At 55.1% G+C, this 26,221-nt stretch overlaps 2 protein-coding genes across 3 annotated transcripts; one reads left to right on the forward strand and one right to left on the reverse strand.

Moving 5' to 3' along the window:
* The first annotated feature begins 85 nt into the window (after positions 1 to 85).
* On the forward strand, positions 86 to 11,300 carry ELL3 (elongation factor for RNA polymerase II 3). 2 transcript variants are annotated; one of them, XM_032794177.2, is made up of 12 exons: positions 86 to 241; positions 1,197 to 1,238; positions 2,896 to 3,023; positions 4,934 to 5,097; positions 5,762 to 6,006; positions 6,086 to 6,210; positions 6,558 to 6,648; positions 7,697 to 7,967; positions 8,770 to 8,827; positions 9,220 to 9,391; positions 9,466 to 9,510; positions 9,580 to 11,300. In XM_032794177.2, the coding sequence occupies exons 1-12, from the start codon at positions 107 to 109 to the stop codon at positions 9,685 to 9,687; spliced, it is 1,584 nt and encodes a 527-aa protein (XP_032650068.1). In that variant the 5' UTR covers positions 86 to 106; the 3' UTR covers positions 9,688 to 11,300. The 2 variants fall into 2 exon arrangements, 1 of the variants encoding a protein (XP_032650068.1); XR_012656587.1 differs by having other exon boundaries at positions 103 to 241; positions 9,084 to 9,391.
* A 1,106-nt stretch (positions 11,301 to 12,406) lies between these two features.
* Positions 12,407 to 25,914, reverse strand: PDIA3 (protein disulfide isomerase family A member 3). Its single transcript, XM_032794173.2, has 13 exons — positions 25,663 to 25,914; positions 23,131 to 23,209; positions 21,591 to 21,708; positions 20,261 to 20,368; positions 18,591 to 18,720; positions 17,909 to 18,025; positions 17,173 to 17,298; positions 16,140 to 16,322; positions 15,453 to 15,561; positions 15,124 to 15,252; positions 13,889 to 13,968; positions 13,181 to 13,238; positions 12,407 to 12,831 (listed from the first exon to the last, which is right to left on the reverse strand). The coding sequence occupies exons 1-13, from the start codon at positions 25,812 to 25,814 to the stop codon at positions 12,715 to 12,717; spliced, it is 1,506 nt and encodes a 501-aa protein (XP_032650064.1). The 5' UTR covers positions 25,815 to 25,914; the 3' UTR covers positions 12,407 to 12,714.
* Positions 25,915 to 26,221: the final 307 nt, after the last annotated feature.

The following is a 26,221-nucleotide window of genomic DNA, read 5'->3' on the forward strand; positions in this document are numbered from 1 at the left end:
CCAGTTCGGGCTGCCCCGCCCATAACGACCCCGCCCCGGCCATGTCCCGCCCCTCCATGGCTCCGCCCCGCCCCGCCCCGAGCGCCTGGGGCTCCCACTCCCAGCCATGCCGTGGCCGCGGGCGGAGCTGTCCGGGCGGCTCCGGTACCGGGGCGGCTCCCGCGGGCCCCGCCTCAGCCTCCTGCACCTGAAACTCACCGACCCGGCGCTGCGGGCGCTGCGGGACTGTCAGCGGCTGCAGGTGAGGCGGGCGGGACCGGGTCAGCGCCCGCCCCGTGTCCCCCCCCTCCCGCCCCGGGTACCGGTCAGCGCCTCTCCCCTCCGCCCCCGGACGGTGTCAGCGCCCCCCCGGTCCCCCCCCCTCCCGCCCCGTGGACCGGTGGTCAGCGCCCCCCCGTGTCCCCCCCCCTACCCGCCCCCGGGACCGGGTTCAGCCTCCCGCCGCGGGACCGGTCACACCCCCTATGTCCCCCCACCTCCCCCCCAGGCTCTCCTGCACCTTCCCCCCCGGGATCGGGTCAGTGTCTCCCATGTCCCCACACCTCACCCTGCGCCCAAGGCTGGGTCAACGTGCACCCCCGCCCCCAGTCTGGGCCTGGGTCAGTGCCCCCCATGTCCCCCTATCTCACCCCTAGGCACTCCTCCAGCTCCCCCTGGCCTGGGACCGGGCCAGTGTCTCCACTCACCCCAGGCCGGGCCTGGGTCAGTGCCCCCTGCCCCTCACCTCACCCCTGGGCCCTGCCTCCCACCTCCCCCACCAGCCTGGGACCAGTTCAGTGCCCCCTCTGCCCTCCCCAACCTCCCCCCCCTAGCCTGGGACCAGGTCAACCTCCCCTGTCCCAGGCCAGTGCCCCCCCCATGCCCTCCCATCACCTCACCCATGGGCTGGGGCTGGGTGAGCGCCCTCTTCCCAGCCATCCCCTCCCAGACCAGGCTGGCAGCAGCTGGGACGTGATGTGTCTGTTTTGCAGGGAGGGTCGGTAACCATCAGAACCGTGTCCTGAGGGCCCTGGTGGAGTCTCTATTACTGGCCCTGGCCCAGAAGCTCTGCTGCAGTTCAGCCAGGGCAGCCCCCTGGCCAGCAGCATGCGGGGGTGGGGGTGGATCATGTGGGTGACCCAGCTGTGTGGGGGCACCTGAGTCACAGTGATCTGGACAGGTGCAGCCGCTAACTGTCCCTCTTGTTCTGTTTGCAGGGCTCAGCCCAGCCTATCATCACCTTCCAAGGGAGCCAGGGGGTGAGTGGGGCAGGGCTTCCTGGGGAGCATGCAACTCCCAGTTTGCAGGGGTTGAGGATGGGGCCCTCGAACATACTGAGTGCGTGTGAGATGGACACCAGCCCAGCCCCACTGGCTTTCCACAGCCCTGTTTCCACTTCCATTTCCAGCCTGGGTCTGCCAACCCCAGCTATGTTCTGGGCCTCTCCCTGCACCCGCAGCCCAGCGCCACTGGCAGCGAGCTTGGAGCAGCCCCTGCGTCACGACCCCTTTGGCTGGCTTGGGCGAGGGCAGTGCTTCCTCCTCACTCTCCTTCCTTGCCTACCGCTGGGGTAGGGCAGCCGCTGAGCGCGAGGCGAGGGGCTGGGAGCTGAGCTAAGCAGGAGAGATGGTGGGGCAGGGGGAGCACAGCAAAGCCCTGCTCTAGGGGAGGTGCAGTGTGCAGCCTGCAGGACCTGGGCACAGCGCTCTTCCTGGGCAGGTGGGAGCTCCGTTACTTGGGACTGGACATGGCCTCGGCAGTGTAGGCAGGATTGGTCCCTAGCCCCAGCAACAGAAGCTGTAGATGGGACCCATGGGATTTCCCCACCTCCATCACCTGTGAGCCTCCTTCCTGGTCCATGGGGCCGGGGCTGCAGAACAGACAGGGCCTCATAGAGGCTGGGAAGCAGCTGGGCTGCGGGGGAGAGGGGCCCTTTTGATCTGTAGCCAAGGGAGGGGCCCATGACACTGTCTGGGGGGTGTCACAGCCTGTTTGGACCTGACTGGCTCTTGGCAGCCCTGAGGGGGATGGGGTGGAGTGATTGTGCTCCTGCAACCCGTGGCCTTGGCAGCTCAGGGCCCTGTAGGCTGTCTGCCCTGTGCTGGGCCTGGCTGAGTCTCTTCTCTGCTGTTTTCTGGGGGCTCTCAGGTCAGGGATTTGCCTCCCTCCCCTTGGCTTGGGGCTGCTGCAGCACCTCAGCTGCACCATGCTCCTCGCTAACTAGCTCTGCAGGGGATTGCTGCAGGGAGCTGCTGCCTGAAGCTCAGATAAGGGTCCCTCTGGCCTTTGCCTGCAAACACATTAACAGTCCCCTCGCAGGGGGGTTGGGGGGGCAGGTATTGGGCTGCGAGCTCAGCAGCAGCAGCTGGAAAGAATAGGTAAAGCGCTGGATCCCTCCATGTGTCCCTGCTCTGCCTGAGCTGGGGCAGAGAGCCCCTGGCTTGGCCAGCTGTCCCCTGCCCTGAATGTCAGGCCTCCCTTCTGTCCCTAGCCCCAGCACGCCGGCTGTGTACCCCACTGCTGGGAGTAAAGCAACTCCAGGTCTCCCACTGGGTCCCCCAAGTCTGGAAATGGCCCAGCGTTGTAAGGGTTAAACCTCTGCTGGTGATCTGCGCCCTGGAGAGCTGCTGCTAAAAGCAGGCTGTAGCCTCGGGGGGGGATCCTGAACCAGACAATTAGATGGCAGTGCTGCTGGGCCCGTTGCCTGTAAACATGGGGTCTGGGGAGCCCCCAGCCCCCTCCCTGGGAGAGCCTGGAGCGTGTGCAGCTGAGCCCGAGGAGAGCTGCCAAGTCCCAGGCAGCGATGGGGATATGGGGCAGGAGGAGGATGCAGAGGGGCAGGGACAATGCAGCTCCCCTGTTCTCAGTGCCCCACTCCCCGGGAATAGTCGCATGTGCTCCCTCTCTCCTGTACAGTACATCAAGATCCCCTGTGGCCTGGGCAGCCTTGGGGACGAAGCTCGCCTCTTCACCTTCTACCTGTCCCGCTACAGCAAGGATAAGCCGCAGGCCAGCTTCGACTGCATCCGGCAGTACGTCTCCAGGTGAGTGAGTGGGCAGTGCCCAGCCTGGAGCCGCTCTGTGCCCCAGAGGCCCTGTCCTGGAGACTTCCCGGAACTGGAGGCCTGTTTCCTGCCCTGAAGCCCTAGGCAGGTAACCCGCTTGTGGCTGGGGGCAGGGCCAAGGGCTTGTGGGAACCTGACCTGGCTGAGTAGGGGCATGGCCAGCGCCTGAGTCGAGGCAGCTCAGAGGGGTGCATGTGTGAGGCTGAAGATGGGGCGCAGGCAATGGGGAAGGGGCTGTGTCTGCTTTGGTGTCAGGGAGGGGGCTGGCTCTTTGCAGATGCACCTGCCTGGCCATGCTGGGCAGTGACAGTTCTGTGTGGAGCTGCAGCCCCTGCTCTCCCCAGATCCACTGGGGCACCATGTGCCAGGAGCTCCCTGCCTGTGCAGCCCCCACTCCCCAAAGAACATCTACTTCAGGACAGCGGAGGGGGGTAGCAGTGACCAGGAGGGGCCTGCTCTCCCCACACTGGCACTGAAGCTGCTCCTGAGCAGAGAACAGTGCCGAGTGAAGGGGTGACTGACACCTTTGGGCTGTTCAGCAGGGCGGGAGGTGGCTGGGAGCTGCCTCAGCGTGGAGGGAGCAGGCTGTGTGAGTCGCTTGGAGAGAGCTGCTGTAGTCTCAAGGAGCTGATCCCCTAACTCTTCCCACTGACCTCTGCTAACTTGGGGAGGAGGGGGGGGGGGCCCTGCCCTGCCCTGCCCTGCCCTGCTCTGGGGCTGGTTGCAGTTCATTCAGGGTCAGGGAGGAGTCCTTCGATCCACTTCAGAGTCACATGCCAGCCCAGTGCCCCTAAGGTGGGAGGGGGCCCATCAAGCTCACCAACCGGAGCCTGCCAAAGAGGCAGGGAGGTAGGAGGGCAGGCAGCAGGGCTCTAAGAACTACTGGCCTGTGGAAGGGGCAGCCCCATATCTCTGCTGACTCCCCTGTGGGGCATCTGCAGAGACGGCGCTTCCATTCCAGAATGCACAGGAGACACACCCTCACCGAACCGGTGCTGTGACCCCAGCTTTGGAACAGTCTCTGGGAGGCAGTTCAGTGAGACAGACCCGAAGGGGCCTCACTCTTCCTCCAGGGCAAGGCACGCAGCGTCATCGCCTCCTTAGGCTGCATCTCTGGCCCTTCAGCCACTCTCGCTGACCAGAGCTCATGGTGGGAAGCAGAGCCCTGAGGGAGAGTTGTTCTATCTCAGGGAGCAATCTGCAGGGGCACTCACCCAGTGCTGAGAAAGTTGGTTTAGAGTCAGCTGGCACCCAGCATAGGGAGGCCTTTGGTAGCACAGAAAACAGACAGTTACAGCACAGTCTGTCCTGTCAGCATGGAGCCTAAAGCCCTGTCCCTCTGACCCCTCTTTGTCCCAGGTCAAGTGAGCCCTGACTGATTCCCACAGCCCACACTTCACTTCCATCCCTCAGTCCTTTGTTCTGCAGCTGGGCAAACTCGGCTTGGCTTCCAGCAGAGAGGTGGAGCCATCCACAGTCCTTAGTTCTTAGGTATTGAAGTCCTAGTGACTGGATTTGCTGTCATCTTCATGGACTCTACTGATGAGGTGCCAGCCCAGTGCCATTCACACCCGTGCCAAGCCCTCCTTTTCCCACCACCTCATTAGCAATGGAGCATGTAGGGGAAACTGAGGCACGCAAACTAGTCATACAAAATGTGACAGAAAATCTCCACTCCACCACAGCAGGAGGCTGCCCTGGGGAGTGGCTGTGTTGGGCAGGGACTGGGGATGAGATGAGGCAAGACAAGGGCACATCACCTGCTGCATGGTAGCGAGTGCCCTCTCGGTCTGGGTGTGTGTCTGGGCTCCCTCTCCTTGACTAGCTTCTCAGGATGAGCTAGCAGAGAGCAGGGGCCAGGCCAGTGACACAGGTTTCTGTGCTCTCAGGTTGGGTCAGAACCAGCTGGACTGTGTGGGCAGTATCCAGGAGAAAATCACTGTCTGTGCCACCGATGACTCGTACCAGCTGACGCGGGAGCGTGTGTCCCAGGCAGAGAAGGAGGCGTGGAGCAGAGCTGCTATCGAGATCAAGCCAGCAGCCCCAGGCCATGGTAAGGCAGGATCCTGCCACGGTCAGGGCGTGGCTCACGAGTGGGGCTGACCTTGAGAAGTGGGAGGAAGTGCTGAGAGAGCAGAGCAGCCCCTCCCACTCTGCATCTGGGCATGGGGCAGCATGTGGCCTATGTAAGTGTTGGCAGCTGGCTCTGTGCTGCGCATGGGAGGGTGAGGCTCACTACAGCTCCTGCCTGGAGGGCTTCCATGGCCAAGTCTCTCTGTCCCATGCCTTGCGTAGCCATTCTGTGCCCAAGGTGCGGGGCCCTGGGAATCAGCCTGCACCCTGTTGAGCGAGGTTGGCAAGGCTGGATTCAGGAAGAAGCTGGGGGCTGAACTGGGGCTGCAACAGCTACTGGGTGAGCCCAGCCTCTCTCTCTGGGTGTCGTCTCACCTCCACAACCCTTGCCCAGTCCCCCTGAGCTGCGCGTTGGCTGCAGCAAATGTGCCAGGCCTCAGCTTGGCAGGATTTAGCCCAAACTCACAATGAAGTGGAGGGACCCAGGGGCTGCAGGGGAGAAGGCTCTTGCGCCAAGGGGGCCAGCTATGGGCACTCAGAGGAGTCAGGTACTAGCTGTGAGATCTGGGATGAGAGGCCTTCAGGGCACATGTGGAGGGGTTAGTTCTTTATTAGCAGCCATTTGTGCATTGATTCCTCTGCAGGTAAATGTGTCACCATCCCAAAGAAGCTGGGCTTGAGCACCCCATTGGGGAAGTGCCCCACTGGGAGCCCTGCTCCAGGGGGCAGGAAATGTGTCCCTATGGGGACAGATCACAGGGTTCTTGTGAAATGCCTTGTGCAGCTTCTGGCTCTGCGGCCCTACTGCAAACATGAGCTCCTGGAGCGGCTGGACAGGGTGCAGATCTGCCCGAAGGACAGGGCCCAGCTGCTGCCCATGCTGGAGGAGGTGAGTGTGGGTTGAGGGGGCAGTGCGGCGGCTCCTGCCTCCTGAGCTCTCGCTGACTCTGCTGCTCTTGTCCACGCAGGTGGGGCAGCTGAATCCCCGGGAGAGCAGCTACAGTCTGAAGGAGGAGCTCTTTGGGCAGGTGCAGGAGGACTGGCTGGGCTACACGGCCGAGGAGCAGCAGCAAGTCAGGCAGCTCCTGCGCAGGTGCAGCCCTGGGCCAAGGGACAGAGAGCTGCCCTGGTGCCCCCAGGGTTAATGTTGAAGTCCCAACTGGCTCTGGGAAGGGGCTGGATGTTTCAGAGCAGGGGAGGGTTGCAGGGCACTCCTGTGTGTACAGCTGGCTTCAGGCACAGAAGGCTTCACAGCCAGATGGTGGGTTCACACCTTGTTCCCATCTCCTGTTCTGTGCCATCCCCACGCCAAGGCCCTGACCGCAGCCTGCTCGGCCCTATGGCCTTGGTGCTGGCAGGGCAGCTCCTCTCCTGTTCTTGGGGGACACACTGCCTTGGCCCATGGTAGCTGCCCCAGAGATCTTCTCTCTTCTGCTCCAGGAAACAGGACCACGGAGCTGTGGCCAGGCCCTTCTTGGTGCCTCTGGAGTGCCCGTCTTGCCAAGGTGCCAGCAGAAGGCCCTTGGGCGTGGTAAGTATTGGTGGTATGAAGCCTTAGGCAGATGGACGCTCTGATGCAGGCACCAGGACTAGGCAAGGGCTGTAGAACAAGGGCTGAAAACCTGCTAAGGCTAAATGTCCAGAAATCTGGAGATCACCAGCATGGCTTAATATCCCAGTTTGCAAATAAATCCATGCATTTTCAAATATGAAGAGATTGCACATGTCCTTATTTCCAGAATTGAGCTGATTACAGATATGTTGGTGCCTCTTTTTGAAGCCATGGTGCCCCCTGTCCCCCATGGGGCAAGATCAACTCCTCCCCCCAAAATCCAGAGCCCCGTCATCCTCCTCCACTAACTCTGGGCAGACTGGACACCTCCTTCTGGTTCAGGGCCACTGCGGCTGCCCAGCCATCCCTGGCCGGGCTCCACCCACCACCCTACTGCTTAACAGCGCAGCACAATTCCCCGAGGTCCCAGCTGCAGCAGGGAAGCAGCTGTAGGGTCATGGGAATGCCTGTGCCCAGGCCACTGGCTGGGCGGCTCCTTGAGGCTCTGCCTTGGGCTGAGTCTTCCCTGGGCTGGGAGGGGGCTGATCCCAGCTGCCTGCTTGGCTGTGGCTGGGCCTTGCCCCTTGCTGTGCCACTGTCACTAGCCGTAGCACCAAGTCTCTGGCCTTGGGTGGGTTGGGAGAGCAGGCTCTAGTCTCCAGCTGCGTAGCTGGAGTCCTGGCGGGCAGCCTGGCTGCAGGGGCGGGAACCGTTCGTACAGTGGGGAGCTGAGAGCCATTGAACCAAACTGTAACCCTGTGGGATGGAAACACTGCAAGCCAGGGGGTGCGGCAGCCCCCCTGGCATCCCAGTTCCAGCACCTGTGCCTGTCTGGCCTAGAGCATCAGCTCTGCCCTCCAGAGCGGGGCGGGGGGGGGTGAGAATGCTGCATGTAGGGAGGGGGTAGCCCCGTGGGCCATGATGAAAGGGGTGGATCCCTCCATGCTCACCTGTTTCTGCAGTGAGGGCTCCAGCCTGGGGGGTGAATCCAGGGCAGGCCCCACCGCCCGATGTGTTTTTCTTTCAGAAGCGACTGGCACTGCTGGATGCCTCGGACCCACAAGGGCTGAAGAAACCCTGTGTCCCAGGGCACCCCCGCAGCTCTCTGGGGTCCCACCACAGCCTGCAGGAGCCTGGCCTGGAGCATCAGAGAGCCCACAGCCAGCAGCAGCCATGCCAACTTCCCAGGCCCAGTGCGGAGCTGCGGAGCTCAGAGGAGGAGCTGAGCGACGGGGAGGGAGGTGATGACTGGGAAGAGGGAGCTCTGCGCCTGGAGCAGCACCTTTCTGCCCTGCAAGGTGAGGGGCTGTGCTGCTCCCAGCCCACCACATGGACATCCTGCTGCCAATCAGGCTCTGACCCACTTTGTCAGCCGTAAGCACCCCTAGCCAGAGCTGTCTGCCACATAGGGCTGACGGCCCCCAGGCAGCAAGACTAGGGGAGAGCAGCCTGGAAGCTCGGGGGCGGTGGGGGGCACCAAAAAAGGACTTGGGGTGAGCCCAAAGCGAGGCTCACATCAGAGCTTCAGGAAGGGGGAAGTTGTGGCCCCAAAGTACCTGCTAAAGTCAGAGGGAGGAGTCTCACCCCACGGTCAGCAGGGGGCGCCCCAGGAAGGAGGGGCCCTGGGTTCTGTTCCCTGCTCTGTGACACCCTGAGCCATTGCCCCCCCTGCTAGGGATATGGGGAGGGGTGATGAGGCTGGTCCCTGCACAGAGAGCCCTGCAAACCTGCTGGTTAATGCTTGGGGGGATGGGACTCAGCCAGTGAGCAGTGTGTCTGCTCGCAGCTTCCAGGGCCACGCACTGGGGGTGGGAGGCAAGTTTTGGTTCCCTGGGGCAGGTCATGGCAGTGCTCGACAGAGCCCCTGCACCTACCACTCTGCGCAACATCGGGGCACTGTCCTGTCCCTTCTGCACACCAGTATGGCTTAGGGGCCCCGCCTGAGGCAACGCAGGTGGCTGGAGCTCACGATTTTGCAGGCAGCTCCTGCTGGGGTTATTGGTGGCTCCGTAGCCCCAAGGAATTGAAGGATGGAGGCTGGGGCTGGAGGGGAAATTACTTTGAAGAGTTTCTGCCCAAATTCTTTTGCTTCCTTCTCAGACAGCAGCTCCCGGGTAAGCCCCCCGGCCTCCTTTGCTGAGCTCCCAGATTACTGCCGGTAAGCATAGCTGGGGCACATTGCTCCTCCTCACCTGGGTGACAGGCTAGCCTCTTGGCAGATACCATGGTGGGGGCCCTGTCCCAGCTCCCACAGCCTGAGGTGGGGAGAGGGCTGGGGCATGGAGCCAGGCTGAGCTTCAGATTCCCAGCCTGTAAAGTCCAAGTTGTAAATGGAATCTCAAAGCTGGACAAGAAGCAGACCAGGTCCTGCTCCCGAACAGGCAGTGCCCACCTTTTCTCTTCCTCACGCACAGGGAAGCTGTGGGTCAGGAGCTGGAGTTGCTCCTACCAAGCAGCATTCTGGCATGAGCACCTCATGCAGAGCCCCTGCTGCTCAGCTCACCTGCCTTGATGGAGGGACTAGTCAGTAGTTTCTCCTGGCTGTGCTAGGAAATACAGAGCCATCTGTTCAGTGGAGCAGCATCACGCCTATATGGAGGCGTTCAGTGCAGATTACGCAGAGTACCGGCGCCTCCACACCAGGATCGGGACTGTGAGCAGGACATTCATACAGCTGGGAGCCAAAATCAAAACGCTGCCGCACGGGACGCAGGAGCACAAGGTGAGGGTGGGCCAGGCTGGGTGGCAGGGCAGTGTGCCTAGGCCGAGTGCTGAGTCAGCTCTCTTGATTTGCAGGCAGTAGAAGACAGAATCTTACAGGAATACCGGAGGTTTAAGCAGGTGAGGCTGGCAGTGGGGGGCTGGGGCTGATGCTCCCTGGCAGGAGCTGACCTAGGCTTTCTCTTGCAGACCTACCCCAGCTACAGGAAGGAGAAGGACCGCTGCGAGTATCTTCACCAAAAGCTGTCCCACATCAAGGGCCTCATCCTAGAGTTTGAGAAGACAGGGGCTGCCTAGAGGAGCCTCCGGTGCTCTGACCCTGCAGTCTTCCCACTGCAGGGAGTGGGGCCCTTCAGGGTGGGGGTTGGCGAACTCTCCTGTAGTGGTACAGTAGTTGCAGTCCCCCAGCCTGGTGTCCAACCCAGCCATTTGACTGCTCTGGGGTGTGGGGGAGGGTTGCAGGAGCCGGCATGTGGCTGCCACAAAGCAGAGAGAGTGGGTGATGGTCTTAGTGAATTGTCCCCGGTGAGCTGCTCTCTTACCTGTCCCAGCTCCCAAGGCCATCCGGAGCTAGTGGTGCAGCTCCAGGTCAGGATGAGTGCCTGTGAACTGTTCAGGGGGCCAGCCTGTACCCCAGAGCTCTGCTCGTTCAGGGCAGGATCCCTGGCTTAAGGCTTGTCACAGCCAGCGTGGCTCAGCCTAACTTGTGATAGGTGCAGCCTACACTGCCTGCTGGAGAAGGCGGCTTTTGCCATCAAGTGGGACCTGCCACCTTCCTTCACTGGGTCCCTCCCCCCTAGGAGCTGAGAGCATGGCAGAGCCTTGCCCACCAGGGACAATCTCAATCACTAGCGCTAAGGGCACCATGCCCCAGGGCTACAGGAGGAAAGGGGTAGCAGGAGTTGAGGGGACAGGGAAGTGCACCCCAACTATCTCTCGGTGCTGTAATCAGAACTGCCTGGGGACCCTGCTGCCATCGCTATGTGGAACTGCAAGGGAGGGGAGCGGGGAGAGACAATAATGGTTGCTTAGGGTCCCTTTGTGCCAGGGTGGGCCCTGGGAGTTCTGCCTTGTTCCTGGTTTAAACAGTTCATTGTACATGTGTGGCTGTGCCCTTCCCCCTCTCCCAGCACCTGTCAGCTCCTCCTGCTTTGAAAGTAACTAGCCTGACCCAACCCAGCAGGAGAAACTGATGTGTTAGGGCTTGGCTAGGGGACTGTAAGTGATGCTGCAACCCTTTGCCTTGATTACCAGCTGGCCTCAGGGGAGGGGAAGGGCCCTCATGTCCAGGCTCTGCTGCCTTGTCCAAGGCAGCATTTGTACAGCACCATTGGGCTGTGATGAGGGTTACTAGGTGCTAGATGTAATGCAATTACTGAGCCACTTAGCAGCCAAACTGCCCCTCTGCCAGGGAAGGGCTCAGCATGGGCCAGCTGAAGGATGTACCTAGCTTGAGCAAATAGGAGCATTCAGACAAATGCTCTATGGGGACTGCATTGCCAGGGGCTAGGTGGGTAATGGCTGTTCACAGCTGACAGGCATTAACCCCCACAAGGCTCACCACTTCCTAACTTATTGCCTGTTCTCCACAACAGCTCATTCCCTGGGGCTGTGCCCCCTCCCAGTCAAGAGGGTGGGGGGACAGCTGCCTATTTGTAGCCAGGGCTCTGGTTCAGTCTTTGCTAGGGGGCTACAGCAGGAGCCCAGAGGGAAATGCTCAATCAAAACTGCTTGACCCCTGCCCAGCAAAGACAGGGTAGCACGTGCTTTCCCAGCAGTGGTTTACTGTGGTGCTGGGCTGGAGGAAAAGCTATGGTACAGCAAAGCCAGTATGGGGGAAGGACCTTGTAAATGCTGTTGTGCAAGCTACTGTATCTAGAGTGTGCTCCAGTAATAAAGGTGTAGACACCTCCCTGGTGTTTTTTAAAACAAGTCAGAGGGCAGGGGAAGACCTGCTGCAGCAATGACGGCTGAGCCAGACCACAGCAGTACACACATTTACCAGCCCTCCGCTGCAGCACTCTGCCTCCATGACTAAGAAACCACTCATCTCCCTCCTGCCCAGCACAGTGGATCCTACCTGTACCAAGGTAAATAGAGCAGGCTGTAGTACAGCAGGCCAGCTGTTCATGGCAATTCAAAACCTTGAAAGGGATGTAGGCTTGGTGCAGCCAGCCAGCAGGAGACAGGACAGAGGGTTACAGGCAAAGGCTAGCTCATTAGTTGCAGGGTTAGCAGCCCTGGGGCCAGGAGAGGCTACTCCTCCCAAGGAGGTCCTTGAGTGAAAAGTAAGAGGCACCTAGAGGCTGGCTCAGCTGCAATCACAGCTCTGAACAAAGGAGCTGAGCACCAAGCAAAGTGCCCTACCCTTCTATCTGGCTGGGGGATGCTTTCACAGCTGGTCCTAGCCTCTTGTGGCACTGAAGGGTTTGCTCACATCCTTGCCAGCTCTGGCTACATGCAGGGAGAGGTACTGTGCTGCCAGGCCCAGCACCAAGTGAAACCCACTCAGTGCTTGGCACAGCTTGAAGCACTCCTAGAGTGACTGGCATGCCCTGGAGGTGGCTGTAGGAACAGCCCACGGCTAGGTGAATTAGTGCAGAATGCTACCGGGTCACATGCTGGCCCATGGCAGGGAGCTCAGAGCCTGCAGCCATGGCCTCCGGCAGGCTTCTTGCCCCTTCACCCCTGGTGCCTGGGGCATTCACTATGGCAACTGTGCCCTGTCTCTTCTGCCCACTGCACCACAGGCCCCCTCCTAGGCCAAGTTCCCACCGAAGCATGGCAGGGGCCAGTCCCTCACCAGCCTCTTGTACTGGGAAGCAGCTCATAGACCACAAGCTGGAGTGCGAGGGCAAGTGGGATTTGTTCCCCATGCATTCTCACAGCCCTCAGGAACCAGCTAAGAGCAGGGCAGCACTCCAGAGGTCATGGTCTCCCAGCTTGCACATGGATGCTGGGGCCACATACACAGGACTCTCAGCAGCAGCCACTGGCAGCACTGAGCACAGATATTTGGTTTTAAAGGGGTCCATTTTATTGTCTCACTTCTCCAAATGTACAAAAAAATTAGAAAATGTCTCCCCCTGCCCCACCCCCCTTCCCCACCCCTCAAACATCACCCAAGTCTGGGGCAGCCCCATAAGAATGCAGCAAAGAGACAGCAGGAAATTAAACAACTAGGTACAGCAGTTGGGTCCCTTCAGCCCACATTGCATTGGGCACATTTCTTCACTCCCCCCAGCTGGCCCCAAGACACCCAGGGCTTCCCCAATGCCCACACAATTCCTCCTGACACACTGGTGAGCTGGGTGATTAGGTGCTTTACAGATCCTCCTGGGCCTTCTTCCTTTTCTTGGGCTTTTCCTCCTCCTGCAGCACAGGGGGGCTGGTCGCCTCCTGCTTCAAGTAGCTAATGAAGTCGCTCACCTCCCGGCCTCCCTGCAAACGGTACAAGAGCATGAGGCCAGGGCTGAGCACCAGGATCCTGGCTTTGATACTCCCTGTTGTCTTGGGAATATCTGCACCTGCTGGCTCTAAATGGGGAGTGTTCACGGCCTCACGGGAGACCAAGCTTCTCCAGACCATTTCCCTGAGAGCCCTTTAAGGCTCTCCTGCAGGATGCACCAACATGTCCTAGAGGTGCAGCTACAGGGCAGGCATCCCTTGGGGCCTGTGCAGCCACACACTTCAGCTGCAAGGATTTTACCTGGATGTGCACTGCCCAAAACTGTAGCAGCAAGGAGGAAACCTGCCTGCAAAGCTCCCAGGGCAGGAAGCAGACACTCACCTCATATTTCTTTGGATTCTGCTTGTTACCAGCTGCAGCAAAATAGATAGTGGGGAAGCTGGGGAAAGAAGAGACGTGTCAGCTCTGTGTTCAGCAGTCTTCAGGTCCCAACCCCTCATGGTGAGTCTAGCACTCACCACGCGGGGCAGCAGGTTTGCCCTGAGCCACAGAAGGGAGAGAATCACTGTTGTATGGAGTCTATCGCCACACAAGTCAACGAACAAGCCGTTCAAGGCACCATCAGCCAGAGGAAGCCCAGAACAGCAGCAAGCCATGCCCCAGCAGGAGATATGAGCGCCATCAGTTTGGCCCTGGGAGCAGAGCTAACTGAGTGCACCTGGATTCAGGTTTGCACAAAGATAAGAGCCCAGTGCTGTTCTTCATCCTCAAGAACAGTTTCGGAAGTAGAAGGAAGACCGACCAGGGAAGTTCAGGAAACTGTGTGCAGGTGGGCTTGGGAAACACAACAGGAGCAAGGGCAGATGCTTTTGTTTGAGTTACTCCAAGTCTGAATTTCTGCTGACAGTTGCTCAGGAGCAAGACAAGCAAGTTCCCAGTGACTATGACTACATGCACATTAGCCCCCAGCTGCCATCAGAGCCAGAGAGAGATTCCTCAGCCCTTCTATAGCATAGTCACTAGCTAGAGGCAGTAGCCAGGACTCCCCCCTGCCACCCCACCCAATGTCATACAAGCTGAAGCTCTTACCCTCGGACTTCATATGGAGAAGGCACATCATTGGCTGTAGCATCCATCTTGGCTATGACAATGTTGGGGTCTTTGCTGAGCTGTTGGTAGGACAGCACATTAGTGAACAGATCATCACTAGTCTATTGTGGACGCTGGGGGAAGATGCTGACCCCCCATGTGTGTTCTCCAAGGCTAAGGGGGCTCTTGGCTAGGCATATCAGAACAGCCAGGAGAGGCTGGGGCAGGATCTGGGACAACAGTGTTCATTTGTACAGTGCCTAAACACAACGACGGCCCCTGGGTGCTATGGTAATACAAATACTCTAGTGAGTCAAAACTTTGTCCTGAGAGAGACCAGGCAGCGCCAGTTCAGGCTGGTTTTGGCAGCAAGGAGGGCACAAGCTCGCTGTCTGATATCCAGGCGAGCACTAGAGATACATGGGCAGGTACAACATTCAGGCCCTCCAGAGAGCACCCCTGACTCAGGCCTCCTTTAGGAGGCTGCCCTTCCAATGTACACCCTCACTCACTGCCTGTAAGAGAGATGGCCAAGGTCGCCTGGGTGAGCAGGGGGAGTTGCTGCCTCTCAATTTATAACAAGTTCACAAACCCTTGCCATGTAAATATCAGAAATAAGATCTTTACAACAGGAAACTTCTGTTTAAAGGGACATTATACCAGAATAGATTCATCAGATTTTTCTGTTTAGCAGGATGTTACCGTATTAGAGTGGGAGCTTCATTACACGACCGTCTCATTTCTAGTGATTCGATTACATTGGTTGCTGCCTATGCTTCTCCCCACATGCCTTAGTTCACTGGGACAGAATGAAGAACTGAGGAGTACAGGAGCCAAGGGAGCAGGCCTGAGCCGAGTACAGCCAAACCATCCCTCAGGCAGGCATCTTTCTAGCAAGGATTCCCTGGGGACCAGCTCTTAGCAATGTTTGGACAGAAGACAGTGACCCGGAAAGACATGCAGCCCCTGGAGGCTAGTTACTGACCAGGGAATACTGGTGTGCCCTGGCCAGAGCCAAAGGAGATGCTCCTGGTGCCACCCAACCTCAAACATAACTAGAGGGCAGAAGTAGTCAACTGCATACTGACCAATGCCAGTTTAGAGAGCAATCGGTGGCCACTTAGGCACATTCATGCAACCTTATGGCTTGGCCGGCTGAGCATGATCCTTGGACAGCTCAGTTTTGGGGGATGACTGCTGCATTCAAACCTGACAGGCAAGAGCTCCCACCCTACCTTTTCTCCTAGTTCCTTGTACTTGGGCTCCAGGTTCTTGCAGTGGCCACACCATGGGGCATAGAACTCAATCAGAACGTCTTTGTCCTCCGCATTAACAAGGTCATCAAAGTTTTCAGCAACCACCACCTGGAAAGATTGAATTCTCCCAGATTAGCAACATTTCTGCACATGAATAACCACATGCTCACTCTCCAGGCTCTGACCTGAGTGAGCCTGAGCCTCATGCAGCAAACTGCACGCAGTGGTCCTTGAAGCCTGCACAGAACATTTGTCAGCTCAACATGCAGTGTTCTAGCTGGAGAGGCAACAGCCACGTACACCCTTACCTTCACAGGACCATCATTGTTCTCTGGAATGGGCTCTGATTTCAGGTATTTTTTCAGGTTACCATCAAAGTAATCCCGCAAGAATCTCTCCAGAGCTTTCCCATCACGGCTACAAATCAAATACAGGCGACATTTCAGAGCCATCTGGCACACAGGACTAGCAAGTGCACCCTACAAATCCCAAGGGAGTTTCATTCTACCCACAGACAGCAGCACACTGAAGAAAGCCATTCGGATCCTCAGTGCTAACCCAGGGCTCTAACTCCCCCAGATGACCCAGGGCACAAGAGCCACCTTCAGGATTTTGGGAAAGTGCCTGGTGCACATGTTTACCCCAGTAAGTCAGGCTTCCTGCTGCCCATGCTTTTCCCACCCAGGAGATAGGCTGAAGTATGTCTCCCATGTCGTTTATTTTAGGTATTCACTCCTGCTGCTGTTCACTCATGTTATTTTCTACCCCGGTCTTTACTTTTTAGGTATCTTGGAATTAAACCCTCAATCCTTAGAGCTTGCAGCTCCTCCTTCCATAGTGTGTAACTGCCCAGTGTCAGGCTTGCCACAGCTACTCCTCTGCCACACAGGCACATCCAGCTCAGGTGTCCTCCCAGTGAGCCCAGGTGGGTGGTAAGTATCTGAGAGGCTTTGCTTGTGACTGGATAGGAGGGGGGCCCCACGCCCAGGACTTACGAGAATTCCTCTTGCATAACATATTTCTCCCCCTTGGCGGTTCTGATGGCAACGACAGGAACCTCCCCTGTGCTGCTGTCCAGGCCAAACTCTGAAAGCTCATGGCCAAAGGTTTTTCTACTAGCAACAGCAAAGTAGAGCTTGTGTCCAGCATCCAGGAACTTCTGTGCCACCATCATCACTCTGAGTAAAGCAGAGGAAACGTGCTGTTACGCTTACAGATGTTGAACCGTTTCTCCAAGACAGTAGAGCACTTAGGGAAAGGAAGAGAACTACCTCTTTCAAGCTGAAACAGGACAGCTAGAAACAATTAGTGGGGGATCTGCTGGTTAGGAGGTTCTGCAAAGAGAAGTAACATGAAAATGCAGCTGGAGAAACAAGAAAGAAAGGAACATGCTACTAAACTGGATGTAACCTAGGGATCTCCCAATGCATAGCTTCAACAAGTCTCCATTTTGCACTGAATACTCCGTAACCCCTCAGTCAGTTCTGATCAACCAGGTCTCCTGTGGCTGCAGCACTGCATAGGGAGTCGAGCTCCAGTAAGGTGGAGTACAAAGAATGGAATCGAGCATGAGCCTCCTCAGCAAGATTAGTAGTTCTGGGTCTCAGTCAAGCAACTTTGGTGTGGACAGACGGATAAAGGAATTAGAGCTCCTGATAAGCATGCCAAATGCACTGTCGACACCTGATGCTGAACGACTGCTCCAGGCACGTGAGCTGGCTGCCTGCAACCTATGGAAACACCAACTGCTTGCCACAGAAGCATAAGCTGGAACAGTCAGTTTTCCAGAATCAGAAGCAACATTTTGAGGAACAGGATAGTGGCCTGCAACGCCTCTCTACTTGTAGTGACAACACACCCTGCAGACAGAGCCAAGAGAAGGGAAAATTTACTAGAGTCCCAGAAATGATTTCTGAGTTTGCACCCCTGGAAACAGCATTCTGCCAGATAAACCACAGGAATCCACCAAAACAGTGCACTGCATAGGGGAGGAATACTGTGGCTTAGGATTTATCTCCCTCTGCTTACCTGTTGCGCCAGTAGTTGGAGCCCTTGGCATTCTTCTCATAGTCCACATCATAATAAGCCACCAGCAAGTCCTTCCCTTGTATCAAGTCTTTGTTATCTTCTGTCATATGTGGACAGATGCCAAAACTATCAACAAAGCAGTAGTTAGCAACCTGCGTCTCACTATCTGAGCCTTCCTCCCCACCCAGAAATAAGCTTGTCCTAGCACAGTCTCCTTCTCATCCAAGATCACAGGATCCATAAAATTGCCAATACCAGCAGGCCTATTTGAAAAGTGTTTTCTTCAAATAGCTCATTCGTGCATCAGGCCAGTTTGTGGGGTTCTGCTACTGTAGCTGGACATACAAAGTTACACATGGGTTTTGATCAAATTAGGGACCTACTTTTATTTATGACAAAAACTGACCTAAAATCAAAATAAGCAAACCAGGTAACTGGAATGCTAGATCAAGTGCCAAGCAGTCATGGTCAGCGCAGAGGAAAAGCCCACATAGAAATCTCATTCTTGAGAATGAATGATGGACCTTCAGTGCACTAAGTATCCACAAGCCAACTATTCTGCGTGTTCCATTAGAAGAGAAGAACCCCTAAGATCAGCTAGAATTTAGTAGCCCAGAGGCAGTGCTACTAGCCATGCCCAGCCAATAGGACTGAAGCCAGACTGCCCAGAGTCTAGGAATTTAGCTGAACTCTGTCACGCACCCTAGCCCTGAGATCGAAGTGAGATGTCACTCACATGTTCTCCTGGAGAAACTTCTTGATCTTGCCACTGGTGATTTTGTCCTCTGTGTACCTCAAAGTGCTGTCTTCAAATTTGTTTGCCAGACGTTGAGGACGGAATAAGACAACACCCCTGAACAGAGATGGAGAGAGCACAACATGAAACAGTTGAAGGAACTAGCAGTATGTGGATGAGTGGGCAGGTACAGTGGTAGATGCCTTTCCAAGTGCACAGTGGGATCATCCAGGTCCTGAACAAAGCTACCTGTACCAAAGCCACCTGGCCAAGCCTTATGCTACTAGCCAGAACAAGCAGCAAGATTTCTGGCACTTAACAAGTAAAGAACCCCCACCCTGTGGTGACAAGGGAAGAGGAGAATGGGCAATACGGGAACAAAGAGCCCTGGAGACTTTACAGGTGTTTAACGGTCAGCCTCTCTCCCCTGCCCCTGCACAACAGCAATGACCAGCTCACTGTAGTTTATGGCTCAAGGGTCTCACGGGCCCAACAGCAGGACCTAGGCAGGCTGGTCTGAAGGGATTTCCAGCTGGGCCTCACAGCACTGATTTTAGAAAGATTAACCTCATCTGGTCCTGCCCACATGAGAAGCTATGAAAGGAATTCACTTTCCAAAGCACAACTGTCTGAGAGGTTGTCCCTGGTGCCCCAAGAACCACCTGTACACTGAGCCACTTACTCTCCGTCTGCCTCATACTTCTGTATCAGCTCCTCCTCGCTGGTGTGTGCAAAGCGGTAGCTCTCTCTTAGGTTGCTGGCTGCTTTCATGAACTCTGAATAAGCATCACCAAATGCATCTTTGAAGAAGCCTGCAACAGAGAGAGACACAGGGACCCTGCAGAATCTCTGCCTCAGCAGATGCCATTTCACTGGTTGACTCAACTCTTCTGTATTTACTCTGCCTGAGACACTGTCACTTCTGAATGGACTCTTCTCTGCCCAGCAAAACTGCTTCCGTTTAGCACGGCTCAATTTCCCTGTGTTCTTTTAGAAATAAACCAGCATTTCCTTCCTTCTTTCTGCCCCAGCAGGAGCCAAGCAGCTTTCTTTGGGAGTATATCCAGCCCAATCTCCAGCCCAGAAGACTGCAGCCCTCTGGGCACCAAGTCTGCCATTTTCAGCCAGAGATGGAGCTGCATGCTGGGCAGCTGGGGTCTGGACAGAGGCAGTGCCCTATAGCAGCGGTTCTCAAACTGTGGGTCGGGACCCCTAAATGGGTCACGACCCCATTAAAATGGGGTCACCAGGGCTGGCTTAGACTTACTGCGGCTCAGGGCCAAAGTCTGAGGCCCACAGCCCTGGGTGGTGGGGCTCAGGTTACAGGTCCCCTGACTAAGGCTAAAGCCTTTGACCCCTTCCCCTCCTGGAGCGGTGGGACTCGGGCTTTGGTCCCCACTCCCGGGGTCATGTAGTAATTTTTGTTGTCAGAAGACAGTTGCAGTGCCACAAAGTTTGAGAACCCTTGCAACTATAGCATTGCTCCACAGGACTCAGAGAGCAGTTTTTCCACTGAGTTCTGGTCTCCTCCAAGCTCCCATTTGAAATGTTCCTTGGATTAGCTTAGCTGCTATTGTGATGACCTGAGTCAGGCTAACGTGGTGAGACTGAGCGCTACAAGGCTTATGCAACAGCCATCCCTGCATATGTCAGGTATGGCTGGGTATAGCGTATTGCTCCCAGGGGATGAAGTCAGAACAGGGTCCTGGGGGAGACCTGCCCATTTCTTCACATTTTACATACATCTGTAGGTGCCTATCCAATGCTCTAGTACTAACCTTACTCTGAAAGAAAAAGCAAAGCCTTGTGATGCATCATCCAGAACTGTACACCAAGGCATTATCCTCAGCTAAGCGAGCTGCTTGCCTTGTTGCCCTTAATAGTCCAGCATCAGCAGTTCTGAGCCTATTTCACCAGCTATACTGGTGACTTATGCAGATATTTTTGGACACCACTGTCCAAAGCAGGGTTTCTCATCAACCATTCTGCGGACCGGACCCCAGGACCCTGACGCGGTTTAGCAAGGCAGCAAGCCATTCCCTGGTGTCATAAAGGTTGAGAAACACTGGTAAGATACTTACCCAGTTACAGTGGGTATCAGTGGATCTGCATGAGTGATGGGGAAGGATGTTTTAATATCATCCATATGCCATGGTCAGATGACTTAAAATCAGGATACTCTGGGGGCCATCTTGTGATATAATCTTTGATGTTCATGTTTGGCTCCAAGAGCCCAAGACAATCAGATTCCAGCAAGCGGAGAGGGAGGGGGAGAAAAGGAAAGGGATGGGGACTGGTGAATGTGTAAGTATCCATTGTAGTTTAAAGGCTGTGTTGTCCCGTACTACTCACCCACCACAGAAGCATCTTTGTCACTGATGAATTTTTCAAAATCTGCCACAGAGTGGAGAGCCACTGAGGCAGGCCCTGCCTGTTTCTTGAGGTGACTGACAATCCCATCTGAGGAAGGAGGAAGAGAAGCATACAGCAGTGTCAGAATGATGGTTTTATGGCATTCTAGGAGATCGATTCCATGCTTTTAGGACAGGGATTGTTTCTGCACCATATGCCTGTTCAGTACTTAGCTAAATGGGACCCCAGCCAAGTCTCTAAGCACTACTGTAATACAAATATGTATGCATCCCAGCCCCACAATGGAACTTCCATGAAAGCATGTTGAGCTGGAAGAGATTCATAGGGGATTCCCAGAGCACCAACATCCCAGCAGGACCTATTCACCCCCAATTCTTCCTCAAGAATTGCAACATTTACCATGCAAACGTAAAGCCTTCCTCCCCAAGCTACCAGTGCAATAACATAAGGAGTCAAAGGCTTGCCAGTTTCAAGAGACCAGTGCGCAATGCTCATCACAAGAGTTACATAAACAGAGTGTCTTTGTGTCTACTCTGAAACCTGACCTTGTAGCACTAAGCCAGCGGCTCTCAACCTTTCCAGACTACTGTACCCCTTTCAGGAGTCTTGATTTGTCTTGTGTACCCCAAGTTTCACCTTGCTTAAAAACAACTTGCTTACAAAATGAGACCTAAAAATACAAAAATATCACAGCACACTTACTGAAAAATTGCTTACTGTCTAGTTTTTACCCTATAATTACAAAACAAATCAATTGGAATATAAATATTGCACGTATATTTCAGTTTATGGTATACAGAGCAGTATAAACAGGTCATCTGTAGAAAATTTTAGTTTCTACTGATTTTGCTAGTGCTTTTTACGTAACTTGTTAAAAATCTAGGCAAATATCTAGATGAGTTGATATACCTCCTGGAAGACCTCTGCATACCCCTGGCTGAGATCACTACACTAAGCAACAAGCCCTGGGCAACAGCTGCACTGCAGTGGAATTCAGAGATAGGCAGATGCATGTCGACCGTATCAGACTGATGAATGTAACAAATATTCTCTCCTTCCTGCGTCTTTTGGCCACTGGATCTCTCCCACTGCTGATCAGATGTTGTGGACAAGGCAGACTTGCAGTGCCTCATCTTTACCAAGAACCAATTATGTACTCAAGTATGCAGGACTTCTACTCCCATCACCATGCAGACAAGTTGAGCCTGGTGACTGTGGGCCATGCAGCCAGGATGCTCCCATCTCCATGGCAACAAGTCAGATTCAATCCAGATGGGAAAGTGCTGCACCACCATGCCAAGATTCTTACCTGCTGTCCTGGGCCCATCATAGGCACCTGCCTCTTCACCATCCCTGAAAACTTTTAGGGTGGGATAGCCACTGACTCCGTATTTGTTACAGGTGTTTGAGTTTGCTGTACAGTCAACCTGAAGAAGAGAAATACTGCTTCTTTACACAGTCACATTCATGCAGTGTCGGCACACAGCACCACTTCCTCTGCTGCAGAAAATCAGAAGCAGCACAAGGCAGCTGCCCCAAGAGGGCCCACCACATAATTCTATGAAGTAGAGAAATGCAGCCTCAATAGGGCATTAAAAGGCAAAGTGCCTATCCATAGGGAGGGGGCTTCTGGCAGAAAGTTATAGGAACAAACTTGGCACCCTGTATGCCTTTATTTGCAGAACATGCAATCAGTGCTATAAAAAATATGGAGCAGACTGTATCCATGTCCATGGAAGCTTATAGGCCAGATCTAGTGCACCCACAGGGTGGCTGGAACATGGACTTGGGGAGATCTGAAGACTGTTAACCTGGCTAACAAAGCTAGGCAAGTACATGCTGGGACACTACATGAGAGACTAAAGTGCACCAACTGCAGCGTGAGAGGTGCCACTGAGAACTCTAAAATTCCTTCAGTCAGCTAATGTAACAGCACCTACAGACGGCTGAAACAGAAGAATGCTCCCCATACGCAGAGGGACCGATACAAGTCAACGGGGACTGGATGGTGTGAAAAGACTGCAGTGAGGCACTGGCTTAGTGGAATTGCACAAGTCAAACAGTGACAGGGTTCCCTGTACTTCTTAACCTCCTCACAAGAGAGATTCCCTTTACAGCAGCCCTCTGCTTCAAGGCAGTGCTGTAAGGCACTTCCCTGCATTGGCCCCCTGGAGTGAGCCGAGTAGGGCCTAGGAGGGTTTTGCCATCACCACTTAATGAAGGTGTTTGTTTGCATGTAGGGAGACAGACTCCTTTCCAGTGCTCTCCACACTGCAGGGGGAGAGGCAGGAGATGCAAGTGCATTAGGCCTCAAAATCCCCTAAACCCAGGGTCTGAGTATTTACTGCATATAACGCCTGCAGATACATGGCCTTTGTTTTTCCCAAGCCATGAGTACTAGTGTATAAAAAAGTATTTTATTGCAGTGGTAAAGGGATGGCCTCTCTAGCGTGCCCTGTACAGGAACAGACCAATCCTCTCTGACAGCAATGAATGCCTAGTGCTCCAGAGGCAGGCAGCACACTACTTGCACAATACTGCCTCCAGTGGAGGAAATCTGCTTAAGATCTGGGGCAGGAGGACTCAGACCCCCTAAATGGAGCAGAACAGAAACCCACACCCTCACATTTATGAAACAGAGGAAATTACTTCAGACCCCAAATCGCCATGGAAACACTGGATGCACTAGTCAGGGTACAGCCCCAAGCACAGGCTTTTAGTAAGTGGGCTGTAAATGTAAAATCTTCTGCCTGTGCCAGATGCCATTTAAGATCCACCACGAAGATGGTTCCAGCTCAGTCTGAGCAGGTAACCGGTCACAGAACCATGAACTCAGGCTAGGTCCATACCTTTACTAGAGGGACAATTCCTTTCAGTCTGGTAGCAGCAGCCTCGTACTCCGGGGCTAGTCGTTTGCAGTGCCCACACCTGAAGGGGAAGTGACAGTTCGGTTACAAGGAAAAGCCTCCCTGCAATTGGAGAGATGCCACATTTCCATTTACAAAGGATCTCCACACTGTCACACAACCAACCCAAACAGTCCTCATAGAAACAATGAGGTTTCCCGGAAGGATTTTCAACTTGGAGCTCAGACAAGGGCTGAGGGAAAGAGATGGAGTAAGTCACATTGACATTATTCCTTCCCAACATTTTAGAGTTCCCCTACTTGACCAGAGTGGGAAGAAAAAAAATGTGTTGATCTCCCCAGAGGCTTTACTCTATTCACTAGAATGCAGGCCAGCGCACTATTGTGCTCCTACAGATGCCCAACAACCATTAGCACTAAGCACTGTGATTTAACTCCTGCCCACTGAGATGAGTGGAATTAAGTCTGAAACCTAATATTAATGAATCATCCAGTCAGAAGATACATAGGAACAAGACTTAAGCTAAATGTACAAATACTTGATGATTCCATAACTTAATTCTCAACACACTAACCACAGAACCACGATATAAGTTGATGCTTAATACAGGCCTGAAACACATGGCAAGTTGTATTTGCAGCTTTGTCACCCAGTGAACTGCTGTCTAGTTTACAGAGTTCTGCAGTTTTCAGCAGCAGGTAAGTTAAACTCATTTTAATAATCCTGAAAGTTGAGTAACTCCTTACAGAACTGAAAGTAAAAATGAACCACTATTTTAATCATCCCAGCTAATCAGTAACCCAAACTAACAAAATGGCAACATTAGTCAAACATCTTCTGGTGCCAGTAGCATTATCCACCACACACTGTAGCTTTCCCTCCTCTGGCAACATTGATCGAGAGGTATATTGCAAAATCTAGTGGCACAGAATGAAGGGGATTATATTTGTGACACCCAGTTCCAAAGTTTCTAGAAATCCTAGGTTCTGTGGTATCAAAACAATTCTTAGTTGGAAATTGGATGCCTTTAAGATAAGAGTCTGTGATCTCTAGCTGACTGTGTTCTGCATTTCTATGAAGTACTAACTGCTTGCTTTACTTATGAACTTGTCAAAATTTTCTAATTGAACTGTTTGGTATAGAATGAGAACGACAACTTCCATCATGCATTAGGCTGCAGGAAGATGAGGAGTCTGCTGTGGTGTCTGCTTTTAATTGGTTAGAAAAGAGGTTTTTGTTTGCAAGTCATTGGTGAACACTCCACAAGAGTGGTCCTATTTTGATGTATTATCTTATTGGTGTCCAGCTCCAGAAATACACAGGACTTCCAAAAGCATCCCCCCGACTCTGTGGAATAGTGAATAACTCGTCAACTCACTGAGTACGTTTGTCTAGGCAAACAAATGTATCAACACCTTGTTTGTGACAAATGGAACAGCAAATCTTGGTCACTTACACAGATTCTTTTGAATTAAGGAAAAAAACACTAGCTCATAGACAGGCTTTCATTAGTTCAATTGCTTGAAGGAGGCAGAACAAAAGAAACTTAATGTTTTAATCATATTACATTGGAAGTGGCCTACCATAGTATGCTTCAAACAGGGCGTATCCAGTAAGTTACAGTAACTCTGCACTTACCAGTTATTTTAATTTTGTATTTTGGAAAAAGACAAGGCAACAAACAGCAAAGAGTCTGCCAGAGCAAACCTTGATTGCCTGTCCTAGGGTCTCTGTGCTGGAGCCCAGTGTAGAGGGAAGGCCTGAGGTCTCCCACCAGTCACTTGAAAGCATGAAACCCTTGAGAAAGAAACCAAGATGCCCAGAGGGAAGGATGGCCTCACCACTGGGCCCAGATTCAAGGGCAGCACATTAGACATTCATTTTTGCTGGATTCTGTTACCTCACAAGGGGTGGGACTAAAAGACAAGCTGGTGGGAGGTCTGAGTCACAAGAAGCGGCAGCCCACCAGAGGACGTTCAGCAAGGGATGCTAAAGGAGGCGAGCCTGCGATGCCACACCCAGCTTCGCAGCCAGGAAGGTCTGGTTCCCCACGGAGCTCTCTCAAGTTCTCCGTCCTCAGAGGCTGAGCTAGAGGGGCTTGAATACCCGAGGCAGTTTTGCTGTCCGGAGGATACAGCACAGAATAAGGCCCTTGGTGCTGGTCTCACGGTCTCCGCCCCAGGGCTGCCCCTGGTGCACACAGGGCCGTGGAGTCACCACTTCCCAGCACACTGAGCCCACCCCGAGTTCCGGGGCTCCGGCCTGACAGTCACCCACGTGCGAGGCCAGGCCAGGCCAGGCCCCGCTTTCAGCCAGCCGGGAACCGAGCACCGCGGGGCCCCCGCCAAAGGGAACCATGGGGCCTGCCCCAAACGCCGGGCGCCCTTCGCGGGGCACAGGGGGCCGCGCGGAGCCAGGCCGGGCGCCAAACGCACCGACAGTCAGACGGGCCCCGCGGGGCGGGGGGGGTCCCGGCGGGCGCGGGGGGGTCGGGCCCCGGGCCCGGCCGCTCACCAGGGCGCGTAGAACTCCACCAGCACCAGCCCCGGGCGCTCGGCCAGGCCGCTCTCGAAGTCCGAGTCCCCGAGCTCCAGCACGTCGGAGGCGCGGCCCGGCCAGGGGCCGAGGACCAGCAGCAGCAGCAGCAGTGACCGGGGCAGAGCCATGGCGGGCAGCGGCGACTCGGTCCAGGCGGCTCCTGCTTCGTTCCCTCCGCAGCGGCGGCGGCGGCCGGACTCCTCTCGGGCGGCTACAGGGCCGGAAGTCCCACCCCCGAACCGGAACTGCAGTGTGGCAGCTCCCCATTGGCACCCGAATGGCGCGTCACGGAGAGTGGGCGGGGCCTGGGATCTCGGAGTCCCCCGCCCTCAGGCCCGTGCCCTATAAATTGGCTGGATCGCAGCTTTTCTCCCGCCTCCGCAGCTTTTGCTTCGGAGCTTCGGCGGGGGCCGGCTCTGCGCGGAAGCCCCGCCCCCAGGGCCGGGCCGGGCCCCTCGGGGAGCTGGCAGCCATGGCAACCGCGGGGAGAGGCTGGGCCGGCGCTGCCAGAGGCGCTGGGACAGGCCCAGGTTTT

The sequence above is a fragment of the Chelonoidis abingdonii genome, chromosome 9 (genome assembly GCF_003597395.2).
Source record: "Chelonoidis abingdonii isolate Lonesome George chromosome 9, CheloAbing_2.0, whole genome shotgun sequence".
In the NCBI taxonomy this organism is placed as follows: Eukaryota; Metazoa; Chordata; order Testudines; family Testudinidae; genus Chelonoidis; species Chelonoidis abingdonii.

Coding starts and splice junctions, on each gene's coding strand:
- ELL3 (XM_032794177.2), top strand. CDS start 107: ATGCCGTGGCCGCGGGCGGAGCTGTCCGGGCGGCTCCGGTACCGGGGC. Junction 5,098..5,761: donor GCCAGCAGCCCCAGGCCATG/GTAAGGCAGGAT, acceptor ATTCCTCTGCAG/GTAAATGTGTCACCATCCCA. Junction 9,392..9,465: donor ACGGGACGCAGGAGCACAAG/GTGAGGGTGGGC, acceptor CTTGATTTGCAG/GCAGTAGAAGACAGAATCTT.
- PDIA3 (XM_032794173.2), bottom strand. CDS start 25,814: ATGGCTCTGCCCCGGTCACTGCTGCTGCTGCTGCTGGTCCTCGGCCCC. Junction 17,299..17,908: donor AAGTTTCTCCAGGAGAACAT/GTGAGTGACATC, acceptor CTTTGTTGATAG/TTTTGGCATCTGTCCACATA. Junction 13,239..13,888: donor TCTCCATATGAAGTCCGAGG/GTAAGAGCTTCA, acceptor TTCTTTCCCCAG/CTTCCCCACTATCTATTTTG.